The sequence below is a fragment of the Pochonia chlamydosporia genome, chromosome 4 (genome assembly GCF_001653235.2).
Source record: "Pochonia chlamydosporia 170 chromosome 4, whole genome shotgun sequence".
NCBI lineage: Eukaryota > Fungi > Ascomycota > Sordariomycetes > Hypocreales > Clavicipitaceae > Pochonia > Pochonia chlamydosporia.
Window position 1 is genome coordinate 1,262,307 of NC_035793.1, and position 19,402 is coordinate 1,281,708.

General features: G+C 50.4%; 7 protein-coding genes across 7 annotated transcripts; 4 read left to right on the forward strand and 3 right to left on the reverse strand.

The window, feature by feature from the left end:
- Window positions 1-403: 403 nt before the first annotated feature.
- On the forward strand, window positions 404-709 carry VFPPC_17874 (hypothetical protein; the record flags this gene model as incomplete). The annotated part of the gene is made up of 1 exon (XM_022429548.1): window positions 404-709. The coding sequence occupies one exon, from the start codon at window positions 404-406 to the stop codon at window positions 707-709; it is 306 nt and encodes a 101-aa protein (XP_022285398.1).
- A 122-nt stretch (window positions 710-831) lies between these two features.
- Window positions 832-3,063, forward strand: VFPPC_15996 (glycogen debranching enzyme; the record flags this gene model as incomplete). The annotated part of the gene is made up of 1 exon (XM_018293749.1): window positions 832-3,063. One exon carries the CDS (start codon window positions 832-834, stop codon window positions 3,061-3,063), a length of 2,232 nt encoding a protein of 743 aa, XP_018143305.1.
- Window positions 3,064-3,176: 113 nt separating this feature from the next.
- On the reverse strand, window positions 3,177-4,914 carry VFPPC_07798 (MFS transporter; the record flags this gene model as incomplete). The annotated part of the gene is made up of 2 exons (XM_018286605.1): window positions 3,177-4,158; window positions 4,238-4,914. The coding sequence occupies 2 exons, from the start codon at window positions 4,912-4,914 to the stop codon at window positions 3,177-3,179; spliced, it is 1,659 nt and encodes a 552-aa protein (XP_018143306.1).
- A 1,816-nt stretch (window positions 4,915-6,730) lies between these two features.
- VFPPC_07799 (HET domain-containing protein) lies at window positions 6,731-8,656 on the forward strand (the record flags this gene model as incomplete). Its single annotated transcript, XM_018286606.1, has 1 exon — window positions 6,731-8,656. The coding sequence occupies one exon, from the start codon at window positions 6,731-6,733 to the stop codon at window positions 8,654-8,656; it is 1,926 nt and encodes a 641-aa protein (XP_018143307.1).
- Window positions 8,657-8,748: 92 nt separating this feature from the next.
- On the reverse strand, window positions 8,749-10,937 carry VFPPC_07800 (hypothetical protein; the record flags this gene model as incomplete). The annotated part of the gene is made up of 3 exons (XM_018286607.1): window positions 8,749-10,001; window positions 10,055-10,786; window positions 10,862-10,937. 3 exons carry the CDS (start codon window positions 10,935-10,937, stop codon window positions 8,749-8,751), a joined length of 2,061 nt encoding a protein of 686 aa, XP_018143308.1.
- A 2,658-nt stretch (window positions 10,938-13,595) lies between these two features.
- On the reverse strand, window positions 13,596-15,217 carry VFPPC_07803 (monooxygenase; the record flags this gene model as incomplete). Its single annotated transcript, XM_018286608.1, has 2 exons — window positions 13,596-14,969; window positions 15,062-15,217. The coding sequence occupies 2 exons, from the start codon at window positions 15,215-15,217 to the stop codon at window positions 13,596-13,598; spliced, it is 1,530 nt and encodes a 509-aa protein (XP_018143309.1).
- A 1,725-nt stretch (window positions 15,218-16,942) lies between these two features.
- Window positions 16,943-18,070, forward strand: VFPPC_14310 (methyltransferase domain-containing protein; the record flags this gene model as incomplete). The annotated part of the gene is made up of 2 exons (XM_018292079.1): window positions 16,943-17,127; window positions 17,206-18,070. The coding sequence occupies 2 exons, from the start codon at window positions 16,943-16,945 to the stop codon at window positions 18,068-18,070; spliced, it is 1,050 nt and encodes a 349-aa protein (XP_018143310.1).
- Window positions 18,071-19,402: the final 1,332 nt, after the last annotated feature.

Below are 19,402 nucleotides of genomic sequence, written 5' to 3' on the forward strand. Positions count from 1 at the left end.
CACCCGTGCAGCGAAACAACCAAGTGCAAGGGTTTTTCGTAGGTGACTGGAGGGCATGCGTCAAGTCGTGCCTACCTTCTTCGTTGGATGTGCCTTGCGCACTTTCTTCCATCAAGTTGCAATTCTTCGAGCTGTCCCCATGCCCATGTCCACTCCAATTCATCTCGGCGAACATGCCAGCATCACAGTCTCTTCTCACCATTACAAATAGATATCTAGCCTAAATTCAAACTGTCCACGACGCGCTCCTCGTCCAACCTAACCGCGCAATAGTCAACTATGGGGTAGCTGCACCGCACTGCCCCAACCCATCCGTCGGACCAGCTTCCGTCTTCAACTTGCACCATCTGCCAACCATGTCATAAATGGAATCTTGACCTCTCACAGCGCGAATACCTTCACGATGACGTTGGTTCAACAAACCCAACCGCCTGTGACTCGCCTCGTCGGCAAACCTTTAAAAGCCACCGACCCCGCAATTTCCCCGGCCATGCCGCACAACGGGTTCTTCAGAATTTCCTGTTTTGCTATAATCCTCGACCGGGTGAATATTGGGAGCCCTTTGGGTGATTTGCTTTTCTCCGCTTCAAGTGCTGAGCAGTATGAAACGGACCGACTTGGGGTGCTGTGGATTAGTTGGTGGCGTTGGGGTATGTCGATCATCGGCAGTCGTTATTTACCGGTTCAGCGACTCCCATTTTGTAGGTGACGCAGAGTGGTATTAAACCATGACGACGATCCAATTGAATGGACTGTTTCACTTGGAGGTCAATTGCAGATATCTTCGCTTGCTGTAGAAGCTGCAAGCTTCACAAGAGACAAATCGAAATCATGCGGCCCTACGCAGTGACTCTTCTCTCCCTTCTCTCCCTGACCTCTGCTCAAACCAATTCGTCATGCAAGCCTCGCACACAGCACCTCAGTGATCCTCCGTACGAAAACTACTTTTACTCCGATTGCAATGTCGACGCGCAGGCTGTCGTTACGAGCCCCTTGCCGGATAGTAACCTCAGCATAATCGGCCCACGTCTCATCGTAGCATGGCCAGCTGGCAACAGCGGAATATGTACATTCTTCCAACCTCAAAATGATAAAAATGGCACATTGGCAGTCGAGCTCGTCAATTCAACCTTTGGGGCCCCTCTTGGTGCAGTGGTTACCAAGAAAAATGCCACTTCAAAGTATCCCTACGTCGGGGTAGAAGGAGTTCTGTCGTTCAACAACTCGGCTGAGATTGCGGTTGCTATCCTCGGCAGCGTCAGAAACATTCGTGACTTCACAGAAGGGCCCAGCCTTCTCAGTCCCATTATTCAAGATGCCGTCAAGGTGGCAAAGTACAACAAAACGGGGGTGCAATTGTCGCGGCTGTGGCTTGACAACGTCACAACCACAACCTTTACCATGGTTCCCTGGAAAAACGACAACAACACGATCAGCATATCCAACAAGACTGTCACCTTTGGCTCGGGCTTCTACCACTTTTCTACGTCGTTCAACTACCCACAGCTAAAGCAACTCGAGCCGAGACAGATTCTCAACAACCAGTCCCAGGGCCTCATCAAACAGGATCCCGGCCAAGTGAGCTCCCTCTCATTTTTCTCCTACACCGAAAAGCTTCTAGCAGGAGGATGGCGCTTCCTCACCTACTTTGGCCGCGACACCCTCATATCTGCCCTCCTTTTGCAACCTGTTCTCAGCACGGGCAGCGGCTCAGCAATGGAAGCTGTCATCGGCGCGGCCCTTGAGCGCGTCAACCGGACAGACGGGTCGGTGTGCCACGAAGAAACCATTGGGGATTACGCCACGTTTGTCAACTTGCAAAAGAACATCACTTCAACAGCCGGTGGATTTACATACCCCATGGTTGACACGGATTACTACCTCCCCATCACAATGGACAAGTACTTCCAGTCTCAATCGAGGCGTATTAAACCCTTACTTGCCACCAAAGCCGGCGCCGTCAACGTTGACAACAAGAACCTCACCTGGGGCCAGTTGGCATATATTAGCGCCCAGAAGATTATGAACATCACGGCTGCGTTTGAGAAGAATCAATCTGTCGCGAATCTAATTCACCTTAAGGAAGGCGAGGTTGTAGGCCAATGGCGCGATTCCACCTATGGTATTGCCAATGCCCGGATTCCATTTGACGTGAATTGCGCCCTGGCCCCAGCTGCATTATACTCAATTTCTCGTCTGGCAGGTATGAGTGGCGTGTATCCGAATAACTCAGTCACCTCCAACTGGGCGGATGTCGCTCTGAAGCGAGCAAAGGTCTGGGAGAGCGCTACTCTCAAATTCTTCCAGTATAATACTACACTGGAAACCGCTCAGTCCCGACTAACCGGCTACACCAAGAAGAACACCTTTTACAAGGGCCCCACAAACGCCAACTCATTGAGCAACTATTCTTCTGCGGGACAAATTATCGACTATGGCATCGCCATCAACAGCACTGCTACGCCGGACGTCATCCCCATCAGCCACACTGATACGGGATTCAGACATTTCCTCCTCAATGCCACTGATAACAATCAGCTCACCACCTTTATCAATGCCTCTGCCAATGCCATTCTCCGCCCCTTCCCGGCCGGACTGACCACTCCTCTTGGCGCGGTCGTGGCCAACCCTGCCCTCTCTGGCCAGGATGTGCTCGTTGCAAATTTCACAAATTCTGCTTACCACGGAACCGTCATCTGGAGCTGGCAGCTTGCGCTCATGGCAAAAGGTTTCGAAAGACAACTCGAGCGGTGTGGGAATTCGTCTTCAGGAAGCAGTTCCACCCATCCGGACTTTTGCAAGGACAAGTCCGTGTTTGGAGCGCTGAAGAGCGCGTATAATCGTTTGTGGGACGTGATTGACGCTAACAAAGAGCAATTGCAGTCTGAGGTATGGAGCTGGACATACAACGCAGCCAAGAATGGTACGGGAGGAGGTTACAAATTTTCACCACTGGGTGTCCTGCCGCCTCCTCCGGGGGTAGCTGGAGGGACGGAAAGTGATGTGAGGCAGTTGTGGAGTTTGACGTTTCTCGCTGTTCAGAGGAATAAGAAGTATCAGTAGGTTAAATATTGTGAATTTGCTCGGTATTTATTTCGATAAGCAGAATTTAAACACGAGTCTGTTCAGTTGCCTTCATTATTCGTGATGTATAAAACTATAATATTCAATACCGCTTAATAAATGTAGATAAACTCGTCATTCTGACGGTCCGTAAGGTCCATAAACGCCTGTTCTCCAGTGCGAGCCTCGCCGCCGTACTCTACAGTTCCAGCTGCACTCTCCTGCGCGACGATGGGCTCCTCAGTAGTCTCAGCCATGGAGTGGTAGGTCGTCTCCATGGAGTGATCAACCATCTTCGCCTTCTTTCCGTTTCGCACACGCTTCTTCTCCTGCAACTTGTTGAGCAACATCAAATTTGCCCACTGGATCATGACAACAGCTACAAGAGCCACAAAGATACCCAGGCAAGCCCTCAGACCAGGCTTGTACTCGGGGGCGTCCTTGTCGTTGAAGAGAAGGGGGCCGATAATGTTACCGGCTGAGCTGGCGGCGTTGTAAACGCTCATTATGGCAGACTTCTTGGTTGTTCCGGCGGTGTTTCCGACAATCCATGTGACGATGAGAGGGTTTCCTCCGAAGAGGAATGCGAGGAGGTAGTATCCAACCAACAAGGCTGCCTTTGCAGAATCCCCTCGGGGTACAGAGTACAGGACAGCCAGACCAGCGACGACGGGAAGCATAAAGACCATCAGGATGGCTCCCTTGAGACGTGCCTTCTGAGCCAGGAAACTGGCCAGCAAGATGACGATAATCTGGACCGCGCCAAAGGGCATGTTGAGCAGACTGGTCATGTACTTGTCGGAAACGAGACCGTTCAGGATAAGAGGGCCAAATGTGTTGGTGACGCTGGCACCGACATTCAAAAGCAGCGCCATAGCAATCCACAGGTAGGTTTTGGGCTCCAAAGCAGCTTCGAGAAGATGTCGCCACTTGAACTCTCGGCTACCAGTACCAGTCTGGTTTGCTCGGAGCCGCTCGATAGCCTGCGCCTTTTCATGCTCAGTGAGGAATCGAGCAGATGAGATGTCGTTGTCGAGTTTCCAGTAGACAAAAGGTGCGGAGACGATGGTGACGAGGCCGACAAAGAGGAAGATGCTATATCTATATGTTAGTCTATGAATTTGGAGGATGTATTTCCTTGTTTTACGGATACGAGTGCGTGAGAGAAACGTACATTTGCCACTCCTTGAGCAGATCTGATTTAATATGACCCAGTCCATAAGACAGAGCGGCAGCAATAATGGTAGCTGCTCCATTCGTGCCATACCATGCAGCAACTCGAATCGGCTGCTCGGCACGTCTGTACCACTGACTTGTGATAACGCTGAACAATGGCAAGCAACCTGCCTCAAAGAGCCCGAGGAAGAAGCGAGAAGCCATCAGACTTGCGAAGTTGTGGCTCGCAGCCATGCAAGCTTGTGCGATGCCCCATCCCAAACAGAGGGTAGGCATGAGGATGCGATGCGGCACCTTGACGATCAAGAAGGAGGAAAATGGTTGCCAGGCTAGCTGGGCAATGGGTGCAATGGATCCAACCAGCGAGTATTGGTTACCAGTCAGATGGGTATCAGTTTTGAGCCCGTAGGTAGCGCCGTATCCGAGAACGGATTTGTCGAGGATTTGTAGGAAATACACCCAGACAAGAATAGACAGGATGACCTTGTCTGTCTTGCGGCAGATGCGCTGACTGTCTTCTTCAGTCAGCTCGACTTGTCCGCTGCCGATGAGGGCCAAAGCCCGGTCAGCGTGTTTTAGTTGATCTGTCGGCATGGCATTCTTAATAGGGCCATCATCGACACTGGGCTGATGCTCGTCGTGAGCAGAACCTGACTTGGAGTCTGGCTGTGCCATGATCTCTTTGTTTGTGGGTGGCTCGTGTCGTCAAGACCAGGTTCCTTCCGTCTGGTATTCTTTCGAGTAGGAGGAACAAGAAACGACGGATGTATGGCAACGGAGTTATCTCATCGCTGAACAGGCGGACTCGAGCTGCTCTTATATCCCAAGGGCGCTAGCTGCACATCAGCGGCTAGGATGTGAAAGACGGACAATGTAGGAGTCAACACAAGCCGAAGGTTGAAGTGCGGTTGTTGGATTGTATTGACTGGAATATCCAGTTGCCCCCACATGGCGTCAAAATCTGGTTCAACAAACCTGCGCTAAATCGTCAAAGAACATGGAGAAGCCGGCTCTTGTAGCCACTAGAAGCAGGTCTGGCGCAACCACATGGCGTTCCTCAACCAGGTTCCAGATGCCATGTGTGTGTCGCTCGACTCCTCATTTCAATTTCGTCAATTGGTTATGCTGAGCAGGCTGCCTTTTCAAAAGCCGATGCTGGCGACGGGAAGTGACATCGGATGATCCCCCCACGCTGCTCTCCGCCTCCCTGGGATGTTCCCCGGATTACTGGAGAGTATCGTGTGGGATGCATCCGGCCTTTGTGTTGTGTAAAAACGGCTTGTTGCGGATCTGAACGGCCAAGGATGGGATATTGCTTCCACCTCAGTCCCCATATGCTTGCGCTGTTGGCCGTCGCAAATTGATTACACCGTTGGCTCTGGAGTCGAATCTGTATGGCTGTCTGATCTTGGCTCTTTCGCGTCCATAGTGACTAAATTAACAAGAACAGACAATGTGGCCCGTCGCTTTGATATGAATACAATTGTTGGATTGCTCCCCGCGATTCCGACACAAATTGCTGTCTGGTATCATTTACGTTCTCCTGACGTTGTGGCACCACCCCTTCCGGCAATTGGCTCCTTGGCCCATCCACACCACCAACTTGGCAACCAGCTGGCGACACACTGGAGCCTCAATAGCCGACCTGAACACAGGGGCCAAAGATTCGCGCGGCCAACATTGAAAGCTCCGTGCCATGTCAGCGGCGAAACCGTGTGGCAACAGTCAAAGGCAACCAGATTGACACTATCGGGCAACCACGACTCCACCCGATTGTTGAAGTCCCAGACACCGACTGTGGCAGGAATAAACACCAGCTCTGGGGTAAGAGTGTCAATCAACTGGGGTCTGGTTGTCAATGTCGAACACCATGAGGCGAGGCGGTAGCTGCGGAGGTTTCAGGATGAGCAGCTGCACTACGCTTTCAGTCCCCCACTTGTGGCTCAATTTATTGTAAGGACCTGGGCTGATCAGACGGTTATTGATATTCTCAGTGATGTCATTTCATGATGTTTTGTCTCGCAGTTTCCAAATACATTGTGACGGCTATTGCGTCGACTGTGTCTTTTATGTTCCAAGCTGGCAATTGCCATGAGCTTTGCTTCGAACAAGCTCCGAAGGGTCATGCTCGGCGGCATTTGAACTTTCAAAATGTTGCCAGCAGTTTGAGGACATACCCAAACAAAACTACTCCCTACATCCGCTTCAAAGCTATTGACTGCACGGCAAATGAATATTGTGGTTGTAGAATCACTACTGTTGTGCTCGGAAAGCTGTCTCACCATGTTAATGCGAAGACAGGGGTCTCATTCAGCTGGATCTAGATTGCAAGTATGCACTAACAGGCTAAAGTAGAAAATGGCACTGCACACGATAGTTCCATACCCTCGTATCTCCCTTCACACACCTCCCCATGTTCCAAGCGATACAATAGCCGGCGTAAAAAAAGACCTCACAACCGAGCCTTCAACCCAAAACACCAAGAAACCAAATGCCGCTCCTCCAAACCCTCAAAGCACTCACAAGACGGCCGAGAAGATGTGGAGCCTGTCTCTTTGAACTCGATCCCCGAGCCAAGACGCTCAGGACCGACCTCGACGTCTTTGTAGGCTCGGCATTCGCGACGTCCGATAGACACACTGTTTCTCATGAGTCGTTCATAACGTCCTCCTCGCGTGGTTGTGAGAAATGCAATGCCATATTGGAAGCTATAGCCCAACAGGGCATCTCATTTCAGACAGCAGAATGGAATTACTTACCTCAGCGAAGTGGCCAGGGTCCGCACCTGGAACTCCTAGAGCCCGGGATTCTATTTGAGCTGTGTACCAATGCTTCTGTACCTGAGGATAAATTCTCACGAAGGCACATGTGTTTATGGAATGGAACCAAACTCTCAGGAAGCACTGGCGACGCAACATCTCTTAAGTTAGCCTCTACCTGGATAAATACCTGCCGTTCTCAGCACGCACAATGCCAACCCCCGTCGGAATTTGTGCCAACTCGACTATTACAAATATCAGAAACCGACAACACAACAATTCAACTCGTCCAAAACCCAACCACATGTAGCTATGCAGCCCTTTCTCACCGCTGGACACCCGAGACGCAAACCTCTCGTCTCGAGAAGTCCAATCTCGCCCAGCGTCTTGCCACAGGCATACCTATCAAGCTGTTCCCACAAGTAATGCAAGACGCCATTCTCGTCTCGCAAACCCTCGGTATAAAGTACATCTGGATCGATAGCATGTGCATCATCCAAGACTCCAAGGAGGACTGGCTCCACGAAGCAGCAACCATGGCATCCATATACACGAATGCAGAACTCACCGTCGCGGCATCCTGGTGCGCTACCCCCGGACAAAGCCTGTTCTCCAACCGTACCCATATCGCTATCGACATAACGAGCTTCAATAACGAGGGCGTGTTTCTGCGCAGACTTAATCCTCATTTTACGTGGCAGGACGTCGAGCACGACTGGTTCAAAGATGATCCGTACACGGATGCGGAAGCAGAATGGCCCTTGTTGTCAAGGGGTTGGGTGTATCAAGAGCAGTTACTTTCCAGGAGAATGTTACATTTCACCAAGGACGAAATAATCTGGGAATGCAACGAATGCACAGTCTGTGAATGTAGACCTGTTCAAACGGCAGACTCTACGGGACCGCGTGTTGTCAAACTGCCTGTTGTTTCCAAATCCTGGAGTCAGATAATACAGGAGTATGCTAAGCGGAGCTTGACATTTCCGACAGATAGATTACCTGCATTGGCGGGAGTTGCTAAAGCCTTTGGTGGCAAAGGCACAAGAGAGTACCTTTGTGGTTTATGGGGAGACGATTTGGAGGGCTGTTTCTTTTGGTATGTTGCCGGTGGGATCTCTCCCCGGCCGGATATGTACATGCCTAGTTGGTCGTGGGCATCGACAACAGGAAATATTGAGACCTGGGGTTCATCTATAGAGGATTTGGAGTTTAAGGGGCATAGAGTCGTGTATGGCGGTGACGAGCACATGGGCGATGTGAGAGAGGGAGAGATTACGCTCACAGGGAGGATCGTCCACGGTACAGCGTTTTGGAAGCTTGCAGGTGATGGTCTTGTGTTTGGAGTTGCATTTGACGGGAAGCAGTTCAAGGTGCACGCTGACTATAACTGGGACTCGGAAGGGAGATGGCTCGTTGCTGATGGGTGTAGAGTGGCGATGTTGCTTTTTGGTCAGAGCACGCGAACTAACTTTGATCCTGATGAGGGATCAAATGAGAGCGTGATAGCTAGTTGTCTGGTTCTGCGGTGTGTGGACGAAGACAAGGGAGTGTATGAGCGGGTTGGCGTTACGCATGGCGAAGGAATGCGCGATGAGGAATACTTGGATTTTGACAAGGTCAAGGCAGAGTCAGAAATCATGACGATCACAATTATCTAGATGATGCAAGACAATATACAGGTAACTATAACATTGACACAATCTCTTCATACATACAAGCACACATCGTAGCTAGACCAAAGCAAGCACAACTAAAACTTAACAACAGGCAGATCCGACATGTGTACCTTGGCGGCTCCAAATGGTATCAGTCTATAAGTCTTCCTCTCCCCAGTGCATTTTCTATCAGCAGGTGGCCAGTCGGGCGTCGTATCCATGTACAAGCCCCATTTGATCTCACAGCCCTGCACGGTCATGAAGTTAGGCGGCGCGCCATGTTCAAAGATCGGGTCCTTGAGCTGCTGGCCATCAGCACCGTTGTACTTCAGCGTCGAGGGGTCGATGGCGACATTCCAGGGCTTGGTGCTCTTGATGTAGTAGTCACGAAGTTGTTTAAACGGAAGGTAGTCCAACCCAGGACCCTTAGGGTTGTTGTAGGCGTGGGGATAAGAAGAGGTTTGTGAGAAGCCCACATCAAGAGCGTAGAGCATATTGCCGAAGAAGACGGCAACGGTGTCGCCGGAGCGAGCTTCTGTGCGGATCTGAGTGGCGATGACATATTTGACATTGGTGGTTCCAGCCTTGAGCGAAATCTTCTGCATGCCTCGCTGATTCTTGCCCTCTACGACGTCTGAAACTGTTTCTGCGTCGCGTTTAGCCGTGATGGTGAAGCTGTTGGCCCAGTCTGGAACGCGGAGGTAAAAGTCAAAGTCGCTCTTTGCGTTGACGGCATATGTCAGGGTCATGTCGAAGGGGTACTTTGTGTCACAAGTGATGGTGACGGCTCCGCCATTGACGGTTGTAGAAACCTTGGATGGGCTGAGGAGGGCGTGGCCGATACCCTTTTTGCCGACGGCGACCCAACTGTTTGAAATGAACTTGGGGTAGCCTTGTCCATGGTTCACGGTGCAGCACGGGTAGAGTGGTTCCATTCCAAAAGTCGTTGAGACGCCGTTGTTGGCCGTTGTGAATACGGGAGGCGTGTTTCCGTCTGGTTTGGTGGTGTTGATAGCCCAAGGCTGGTTTGACTGGGCCATATACTGGTGTGCCCATTTGTCGCCAGTCATCATGACAGGGAAAGAGTTGAATATGGTGCGCTCAGCTCGGTCAGCAAAGGAGTTGCTTCCCAGAATCTGATAGAGATACGCCAACGAGTAGCTGGTTTCGACGGCTGTGCATAATTCAGCCCCCATGTATGGCTGCAATCCAGTTTGATGCTCATCCGCAAGAATAGTCCCCGAGGCTGAGCCATGATATTTAAACGCCCAGTCAACGGCATCGTTGCTCTTTTGAATCAGGCTCCTGGTGCCGTTGATGCGATATATAACGGACGGTGCCTTGAGACCTGAACAGTGTTAGCGAGTGTTGGGGAAGCTAGCACGGCATAATTCAACCTACCTTGTCCAACATTTACACCATGGATGTACGGTGCCAACTCATTGGTTGGCTTCACGACCTTGGGATATGTAGACTCGGTATACCATACGTCCCATTTGTACTTGTTCTGGGCGGTGAACATATCCATATTCTCCCACAAGAGTGCGTCTTGCTTTGAGGGGTAGTTTTCAAGGAGCCACTGAATCGTGATGATGAGATCGTGGATACGAGCCTGGCCCCATGTACAGTCGACGGCGCCATCGCATCTTGTGAATCCCTCGCTGTTATTTTTCAGCATCTTGTTTGCCAGGACCATGAAGCGCTGCAGGCTGTCAACGACTTGCTTCTCCCACGACTTGTCTGCTTCAACCAGCTGAATCAGACCAAGAAACATGGGTGTCCGAGCCCAAAAGTTTCTGAACTGCCCAACTTCAGGACCAATCCAGCCGTCATTAGCCTGCCATCCTAGAACTGATTTGGCAACAGCGTGTGCCTGGCCCTTGAGTCTGTCATTATCAAGGGTATATGCCATGGGCACAATGGAGTTGAACCAATACGGCAACGCTTCATTGAGATTGCTGTATTCAACACCTCCAGTGCCCGGTTTGTTCAGCCAGCTTGACTCATTTACAAAAATGTAAAAATCGTGTTCATGGCCAAAAAGCCCATCGGCCATTGCCTGGTTCTCCCCTTGCAACCAGCCAGTAGGCTTGACGACTCCGAGTGGAAGGGGAGCATAATGCCACGGTTGGACTACAAGAAAGTTGGTCAATGACATGCCGATCCCTGGAACGTTTTGTTGGTCCTTTATTACGTGTATGTACTTACGTGTTCTAGCTGATGCTGCTCCGAACAGCGCACCTAGAGGAACCTGAGCGGCTAGGAAACGTTTCGTCAGTCTCATTGTTGCAAATAAACTATACGGCTACTTGGGACGGGCTGTAACACGTAGAAGAAACTTGTTTCACTCTCTCCGCAGAGAAAGATCAACCTCGCGGTGATCAACAACTTATATGATGTCGCACTCACCATCCATGTTCACTGTTTGCTTTTCCCCCGCGTGAGACCTGGAACTGCCAGGCACGAATCACGAACCAGATTCCGGCCCAAAGACATACCGGGATGGAACCAAAACAGCTACTGGCATAACCGAAAATTACAAAGTTTCATCGGCCGGCGACATGAAAGGAAAGGGCACAGGCAGGGTTTCGATGGGATTGCCCGTCGCGAAAAGCGCACGGCACAAGCGGTGTAACGGACCGAAAAGTACTTGACAAGGACCAACAACAGTCTATATGCAAAAGCAAGGCAAAAGCAAGGGAACTTGGACCAGACTGACAAGAAGAAGAAGCGTCGGGGCCGCGTGATGCACCTGTGGTTCACCCCGGTGCAACCCTACGGTTCATGGATTGAATTGCAAGGGGAAGCAGTCCTATTCGTCTTGAGAAAAGCCGGACATCTCAAGTGCTCTCTTATGATCTGCTTTCATGCGGGGAAACGCGGTCCCTTGACCCAAAAGTGTACCAAAAGTGTGCCAGTTGACCAAATCTGTCTCCACCGGTTGATGGTTTAAAGTTGGGGGAACCAATCACGAGGCCACACGCTGAATTTGGAGATGAGACAAAAAGCGCCGTCGCGGAGGAAGCGCACCACCCGCCACACCTTCAAATTCAATGGGCAAATGGGGTCTCTGGATGGTATGCCATCTCTTTCCATCTCCATGTGGTTGCTCAAACGCCTTGTTCAAGCCATTTCTTATTATGTCATTGCTGGTGCCGCCTGGACAATGGCAGAGGTGGCGCCGCTGTTGTCCATAAACAGACGAATGGTTCCTGTGGCAGAAATGTGCTTCTGTTGGCTGAGAATAGAATAAATCGTAAACTAACTCTAAGCTTTTGAAGGCAGGGTGCAAGGAGGGAAAGTGAGCACGGACAAGAAATCTTGCATTACAGACCCAAAGCGGAAGTTGGAGCTTTCGCATGCCGTCCGGTCCAACATGCAAAATGTCCAGTGTGCAACATTGGGCCGGGTGATGTCACACAACGGAGTAGCAGGTGAGACAGTAACCAGGCACCTCTTACAGGGGCTCAGTATTGTTTCAAAGGATCAAATTCAGATAGGGGTTGGGCCCTACGATACAGATGACAATGGGTGTAACCCCAGGTTGACGCGAACAAAACAAGACTTGACCAAAGCTGTGTGCATGGATGGTTTTCCACTTCCGGGTATGTCACGATGTTTCTTGAGATCTAGTCAATCAAGGTTATATCATGACATGCTAGGACTACTGACGTGACGAGCGAGATGGTCTAAAAAAAAGCGAGTGCTACCGACATCCATTGTTCTGAAAGGCCTCGATTCCAGGCCAAGCCAACTGAGGTAGTATTTTCTCACACAAAGCAGTTAGACAAAGTTTACCTCCGCAGCAAGTTGTGTCGTACGCCAAAAATCCAAGGTAAGACGGGCCGACGACGGGTACAGCCTGACGAGATGTGAGCCCGAAAAGGCACCACATGACAATGGCAGCCAACTCTGTTGCTTTAGCCAGGTAGCTGCCTTTTTTTTTTTCCTCGATGGACTGTTTCATGGGAATTGTCTCACGGAGACCAACCAGCTGCGAGTTTGTTTCTCGTTTGTAGAATTCATAGCTCCACCGGATCATCGACATCGGCTTTTCGCTGCCGATGAAACCCAGGCCACTAGTCTTAGATATAATCTGACAAGACATATCTGTAATTCGGTGTCAAGACGCTCAGGCGAAAGCATCAGCTCCGATCTGCACGGTAAATGATATATCAACTATACATGTTTGGCCATGGGCAACCGGTGCCCATGCTAATTCTGGAGCCTTCCTACCATTTTCCCGAGTGTAGTTACTCCAATTTCGCGTGACACCTTTGCTCGTGCTGCGGCCGTAACCGACTCGTTTTGAACCTGGCCCTAAGCGGCCTTCTAAGTCCAGATGCTGTCTGTGATTTCCATGTGCCCCCGCAAACTTAGGGTATATGTCGTGTGGTTGAGTTAATATCCTCGCCAACGAACCTCAGAACTATCCTTTTCAGAAATTAGATAAATTCGCACAAAGTTTTCTTAGGAGACATGTTTCATTTTTTCTCCGTTTGCCCCTCATCTACTACTTGCTACGCATTGCGCAGATGAGGACCCAAGCCCTCGAACAAGACACCCTGGTTGTGATATCTGACGAGGAAAGTTCCCTGTAGTAAGTAAGCCTTGCGATTCCTATGATTTAGTCCATATTACTACGTCAGCGATATTACTACACCAGCGACCCAGACTTCCACTTCGCACCAAGAATGAAGCTTGATCTGTACATTCCCATCAGCTGCAGAGACAGAACCGGTATCCAATCTCCACAACAAGCAATGCCAAACCGGTCCAAAGTCATCGGAATAAGACAGACAAAATAAAAGGGGGTTCTTCTCAACTACTGATAGGATGAATTTCGGGATATCTTCAATTAACCACCACTGGTGGACACACTCATCTCTATAATACTCATTATTACTCAGACGTCATACTTCGTACATATGCCCGACCGCTATTACTCCTCATCCCATGGAACACTGACTCCAAAGTCCCTGGCGACCTTCATTGCAGAGACGACACATCCCTCCAACAGAACTAGGCCATCCCAGCACCAAGAGCCTGTTATCCACACATTATCCTTTCCGTTTACCCAGGTTTCGGTGCCAGCACCATTCTCCCACTGCAATTCGCTGTTATATGCCGGTTTGTCTATACGCATAATTCTTTGTACTGTACTTCTGCTCTGCGTGGTCCGCAGTGTTCTGGTGAATTTTGATACCTTCAACTTCCCCTTCGACTCTGCGGTCAGATCACACGGGCTTGATCTGACCACCATTCCGCTGGGCAGAAAATGAAAGGACTCGGATCGTGCGGACTTGTCAGAGAAAGTAGTTCTAAATTCCATCACCTGGGGCCTGCCACTGTGATACGAGCATTCCCCAGACGGGACAGGTCCAGTTTCATGCTTTAATGATATTCCTGCGGAGGGCGGGGCAGTGATTGATGTTGTTACGGGAACTGTTGGAATCGCGCTTAGAAGTGCTTTGGATGGGCTAAAGATGGCGGCTGCGACGTTTGGCGATACCGCAAGCACCACCCGATCAAAAATCTCCTCTGAAGTGGTGACTTTTTCGCCTTTTCTGCTTTCCCAACACACCAGTACTCCTTCGTCGACTCGTTGTACCTTGGTGACTCGGGTATTTAGCCGAATATTTTGGATTCCTTTCGACAGCATCGATTGAACCTTGTTAATACCACCCCGACTAACATACGTTCTCTGCAAGAAGGAGCCCATCATGAAGGCAGTGACATCACTTGCTGGAAAATCCATCATTTCTGCGTGGGAGCAGCTGCAGATGACGCTCAGCACGGGGAGTAGGTAGTAAGTCACATATTGTCGTGGCAGCCGTATTCTCTCGAGGTACTCCCCGAATGACTCGCAATTGTGTAACCTTTTCGCGGCTGCAGAGTTCTCGCTCGGGCTGCTCGCAAGCGGCTGGAGAAGAAGACAGGCGGCAAAAAACCAGATGTGGCAAACAGCTAGGTAAAAGGTCTGCAGTATCTGCTTGAAAGAGCTGCCCCAGAAACTAGGCGAGAGCAGCAGCATTTCGTGCAGTCTTCTGCCGTAGACAAAGTAGCTGCCCGGCATGGCGTCTGCATCTTCCGCCGTGGGAGCATGGCCGGGGTGCTGCGCTGTCGCAGATGTCTTGGTGTAGACCCAAATGAGGCGAATTGGTTGGAACGCAATGCCCAGATAGTCGTACATGCGACACAGGTTGTTGTAATAGCCTCTGCAGAAGCTGCGTGGCGGAACATCCACTCGCTCAGCGTTGCCCGTTTTTGTGTTTTCGACTGTCACAGATGCCGCATCGAGGGATAGGGAATCGGCCTGCAGGGTTCACAACCAGACTTTGTTAGCTGACATGACTTCTGGTCAGACACGCACCAGACAGGGAACATTTCAAGGGCCGCACTACGTACCTGCTCGAAAAGCGTTACCTCATAGCGCTTGAGGTCATCATGGTTGACCAGGTATGCGGTGGTAAGGCCAGCCAATCCAGATCCAATGATTGCAACGCGGGATTTGCGACTGGGAGCTGGGTGAGCTGACTGGCTGTGCAGTGGGTGTTGGTTCATGTCTTTGTCAGGGTTCTACTCCGTTTTCAATGGAGTATTTTTGGGTTGCGATGGGATGTTGTATAAGATCAGTTGAGTCGACTCGACGGCCGAGATGGCGAGTTGAGAATTCAACGACGATGTGATCCGTCCGTGAAACGTCTGGTCGGGCACGCACGGGCTCCCAACTTTACAGATTAATCTTCCTGAGCTACTGTACATATGTATGGCGTCAACTGGTATAAATACCTGGTCAAGTTAAGTACCAGAGGGCTCTATTTGGCGTGCGTCGACCCACAATAATGCTCATGGCGCTACTTTAGTAAACTTGACTTCTTGGCTTTGCATTTCCAACGTCAGACGAAACGTGCTTCAGATAATATCAAACAGCTTCAAGGTTCGTTCGTACTCAGCAGTGCCGTCGCTCATGTACCTCTGAGCGAAGATTTTTAGGACTTGCTTGATTTTATTCCTGTTTTACCTCTGCTTCTTTGACTTTTATCACTGTAATTTTTAGCCACGTCCGTTGGAGAAGATCTCGTCGCCAAGCCGATCGTTGGACGTCTCAAGACATGGTCGGATCAAAAGAAATGCGTTGCGCCGAGGCAAAGCCACAGGGCCCAAAAGTCAATTGGCTCAGGGAGGTCCCGTTTGCCACACGGCCCAATTCATCTGCCGACTAGACTCAAAGTTGACTCCGGTCCGACGCCTTGATAACTCAACAACTTTTTCGATTACGGACATGGAGTCTGGTGCATTTTGACGTCTGGTGACATTTTCCTTTCAGATCGGACGTGCAAAGGCACTGACGGTAGAGTACAAAATGTTTGTGGATTGCAAACCTAGCAGGTTCATTCAAATTTCAGCATTTTTCCTTTGTTTGGAAGGAAATGTCTTCCCAACATAAGTGTCAACTGGTAACTGGGAATATGACTGTGTACTGCGGGCTCTGCATTGGGTTCAATGAATGTGTTTGAAATGCCCATCATCGCCAGAGAAACCTCGCATTCGCTCTTGCACCCAAATTTGACATTGGACCCCAGTGCCGTTTTCAAGCCTCGTCCGCGCCTATTGGTGGAGCACTGGCCGTTCCGACCTGTTTTGAGTCTTTGCACCAGAGAAGAGCACCTGATGATAAATCGCGACCGTAATGGTTGAGGCAGCCAGTATGCCTTGGCGATAAATCTTCCAAAAGGGAGGCAGGCCTTCCAGTTATTAATACAAGCATATTTTGTGATAGCTCGGCATGGAGTATTCGCAGGTTGAGACGGAGTGGCGTCATACAGTAGTACTGATGGCCTCCAGACAACCATCATCCAATCATGTCAGTCGGTACCTGACTATCAAGCTTGATCATATACACTCAATGGCTGACGCTGTACCTGCAGTTAATTTTGCTGTTGGCAAATCTACGTTAAGTTGGCTGCTAGGTTCTCTGCTCCGCATGAACCACTTAAAACAATGTAATATTTGTCCAGTGTGGGATGCTAGGAGGTCATAATTGACCTTTTAAGTGGCAGATTGCTGGTGCCTCCAAAACAGGGCAGAGCCACCCGAGGCTGAGGAACTTTGGAAGGTGGCTGGAGCACTTGACCTCCAGCCTGGACGACATGGACCTTCAACCATCCACACTCAAGCCTCGTGGCTTTCCTCCATACTAATCTCATTATCATCATAGTTTGCTCGTCAGCAGGCGCAAACACTATTGTTAATCCATCTCAGGCCATGTAACAGAACGTTGAAGCCATGTCCGACCCCTTCTCTCCAAGGGACTTCATCCTCGGCATTGTTGCCGGCTCTGTCATCGCAGTCGCCCTCCTATCCTTCAGTACCTTCATTTTTCTCCGTACTAGCGACGTCTACTCCCTCGGCCACTGGAAACTTAATCTCAGAACCCCCATAAGCTCCATGTGGATGAACCTGGGATTTTGGTAAGAAGCACCCACCCTCAAGCTCAGAAGACATCAGTTCTCATCATGCTAGTCAAACCAAATCTGATGCGTGGCCAGGAAAACGAATGATGGACAGCCAATTGAACATTTTGACGAAGCAACGCGTGCTCTTTTAGAAAAGATGCTAAAAGCGGCCGGGCTGTGCGTAAATTCCGGCTCGGTAACTGATGATAAGTCTGTTGCAGTGCTAGATTTGGGATTTGGCTGCGGCGATCAGCCTATTGCGCTGGCCGAGTTGGTCAGCGCAGCAAAAAGGTCACAATTTCGCTACGTGGGCCTTACATTAGATGCAGCGCAGCTTCAAACTGCACAGAGAAAAGTCGACAGAACACTTGCACTTGGCAATCAAGGAGACGCGGCTGGACTGTCCCATGACTCGTTCAAGTTGTTTTGTGCCAATGCAGCAAAGCCCGAAACATGGGGTAGGCCAATTCGCATGTCCGTGGATAGCCTCGTGGCCGAAAATTTCACTGAACGCTGGCTCATGGCTTTGGATTGTCTATATTACTTCTCACCATCTAGACGCCCGACATTCAAGCTTGCTGCTAAGTCATTGGACGCACAACTCATGGCTTTCGATTTGATTTTAGATGAGGAGGCGTCTAGATGGAACACCCTGCTGGTGAGGCTGGTTGGAGTCATCATGGGCTGTCCTCTGTATACCTTCCTGACAGAGACCCAGTATAGAGAGCAGTTGGTTGAGTGCGGTTATGACTCGGCACATATTGAGATTTGTGACATTTCGGATCATGTGTTTTCTGGCGTTTCAGGGTTCCTGAAAAGGCAGGAAGCTGCACTGAGTCAGTACGGCATTTCGTTGGGCGGCTACAAACTCGCCGGGAGGCTGTTTGAGTGGTTCGACAGAACGAGAGTCGTCCGAGCCGCCATTGTGGTTGGGCGAACAAAGGGCGAAGCCGAATAGCTTATGGTGAAGTCATGAACAACGTGGTCTTGCACTGCCAGGTAGGATAGGACAGACGTGAATGGAGCTATTGTGCTTGCAGCCGGCATCCTGGTCATGCAACTGCCGCCTCTCTTCTTGATCGGACCTACATCACGAGTCAACAACTAACCGTCGGATTTCGCAATGGCTTTCAGCAAGTCTGGTCACGTTTCACACCTACTGCGCCGCGGAAGCCGCGTTGTGGCTTCGGATGAATCTACAGAGATGGACATGACTTCCCGTTCCCCAAACGCCAAGTGATCGTGGGGTAACACACGCACACAAAAGAACACATGCATTAGGTAGATCCAGAAACCTGGATGTCAACCAGCTAGCTGGGGAAGATCGCCTAGCAGCTCTAGAGTGCGGCTTGACTCACTTGACAGACCTGCCGTGGGCTTGACCCTTAGGAGCGGGAGTTGAGCGGCCGATGCCGAGACATCCTAAGCCCAACTTGCATCAAGGTTAGGCTGGACACAAATCAACTAGGAGCTCAATTTGCGAGCAGCGGCGGCCCTATTCATAAACAAACCGAGGCAGTCAAAGGATTCATCAAGGGGCAGTCAAGGTATTTGGCTAACAAAGACCGTTCCGCGGACAAAGCGGTGAGACTGAAGTGGATTCTCGTCATCAATCCCTTCATCCGTTCAACAAGGAAGGCGCCAATGCTCCATGTTACCATCTGCTGTTGGATTAGCTTCTCATGAATGGCATTGTGTTCATTGGGGTGGTTGATAGACTGTGGCGTACGACCACCAGAACGCCTTCGTTGACGGAATGGTACCTGTTGATCTCTGTTGGTTGTGACAAGAACCCATGGTGGGCATCGGTTTGGCAGGATCGTTTGGCCAGGGGTCCGTCTTACACAAACCCATGGGATCAACCACAAGGCCCGAATAAACTTTCTACATTGGAGAGCTGGGCCAGGGGTATTGGATAGGATTCAGGTGAAGCCCCTCATTTGATGGAACGGTTCATATATTGGATTCTTCGAACCACTTCAAGGAATTGCTTCCAATCCAGTACGGAGTATGTCAGCAACAATTAGTTCCAGCGCGACACTAAGAATGTTGCGGACTTCACCAAACATCTACAGCTACATTCCACCAGGACGACAACCTCTGTTTCGATGTTGATTCGTCGTTTTTGCCGTGCAGCCACATTGTGTCTCCAACTAGTGCTGCGACGCAACGTGGATGGCGTGCAGCCTTCTTGTCCTCGTGGGTGGGAAAATTCGCCGAGTGGAGTGCGCTGAGAAACGGGTCAGCATCCGGGAAAGTGCTTAGCAATTGTGACACGTGCACGGGGATT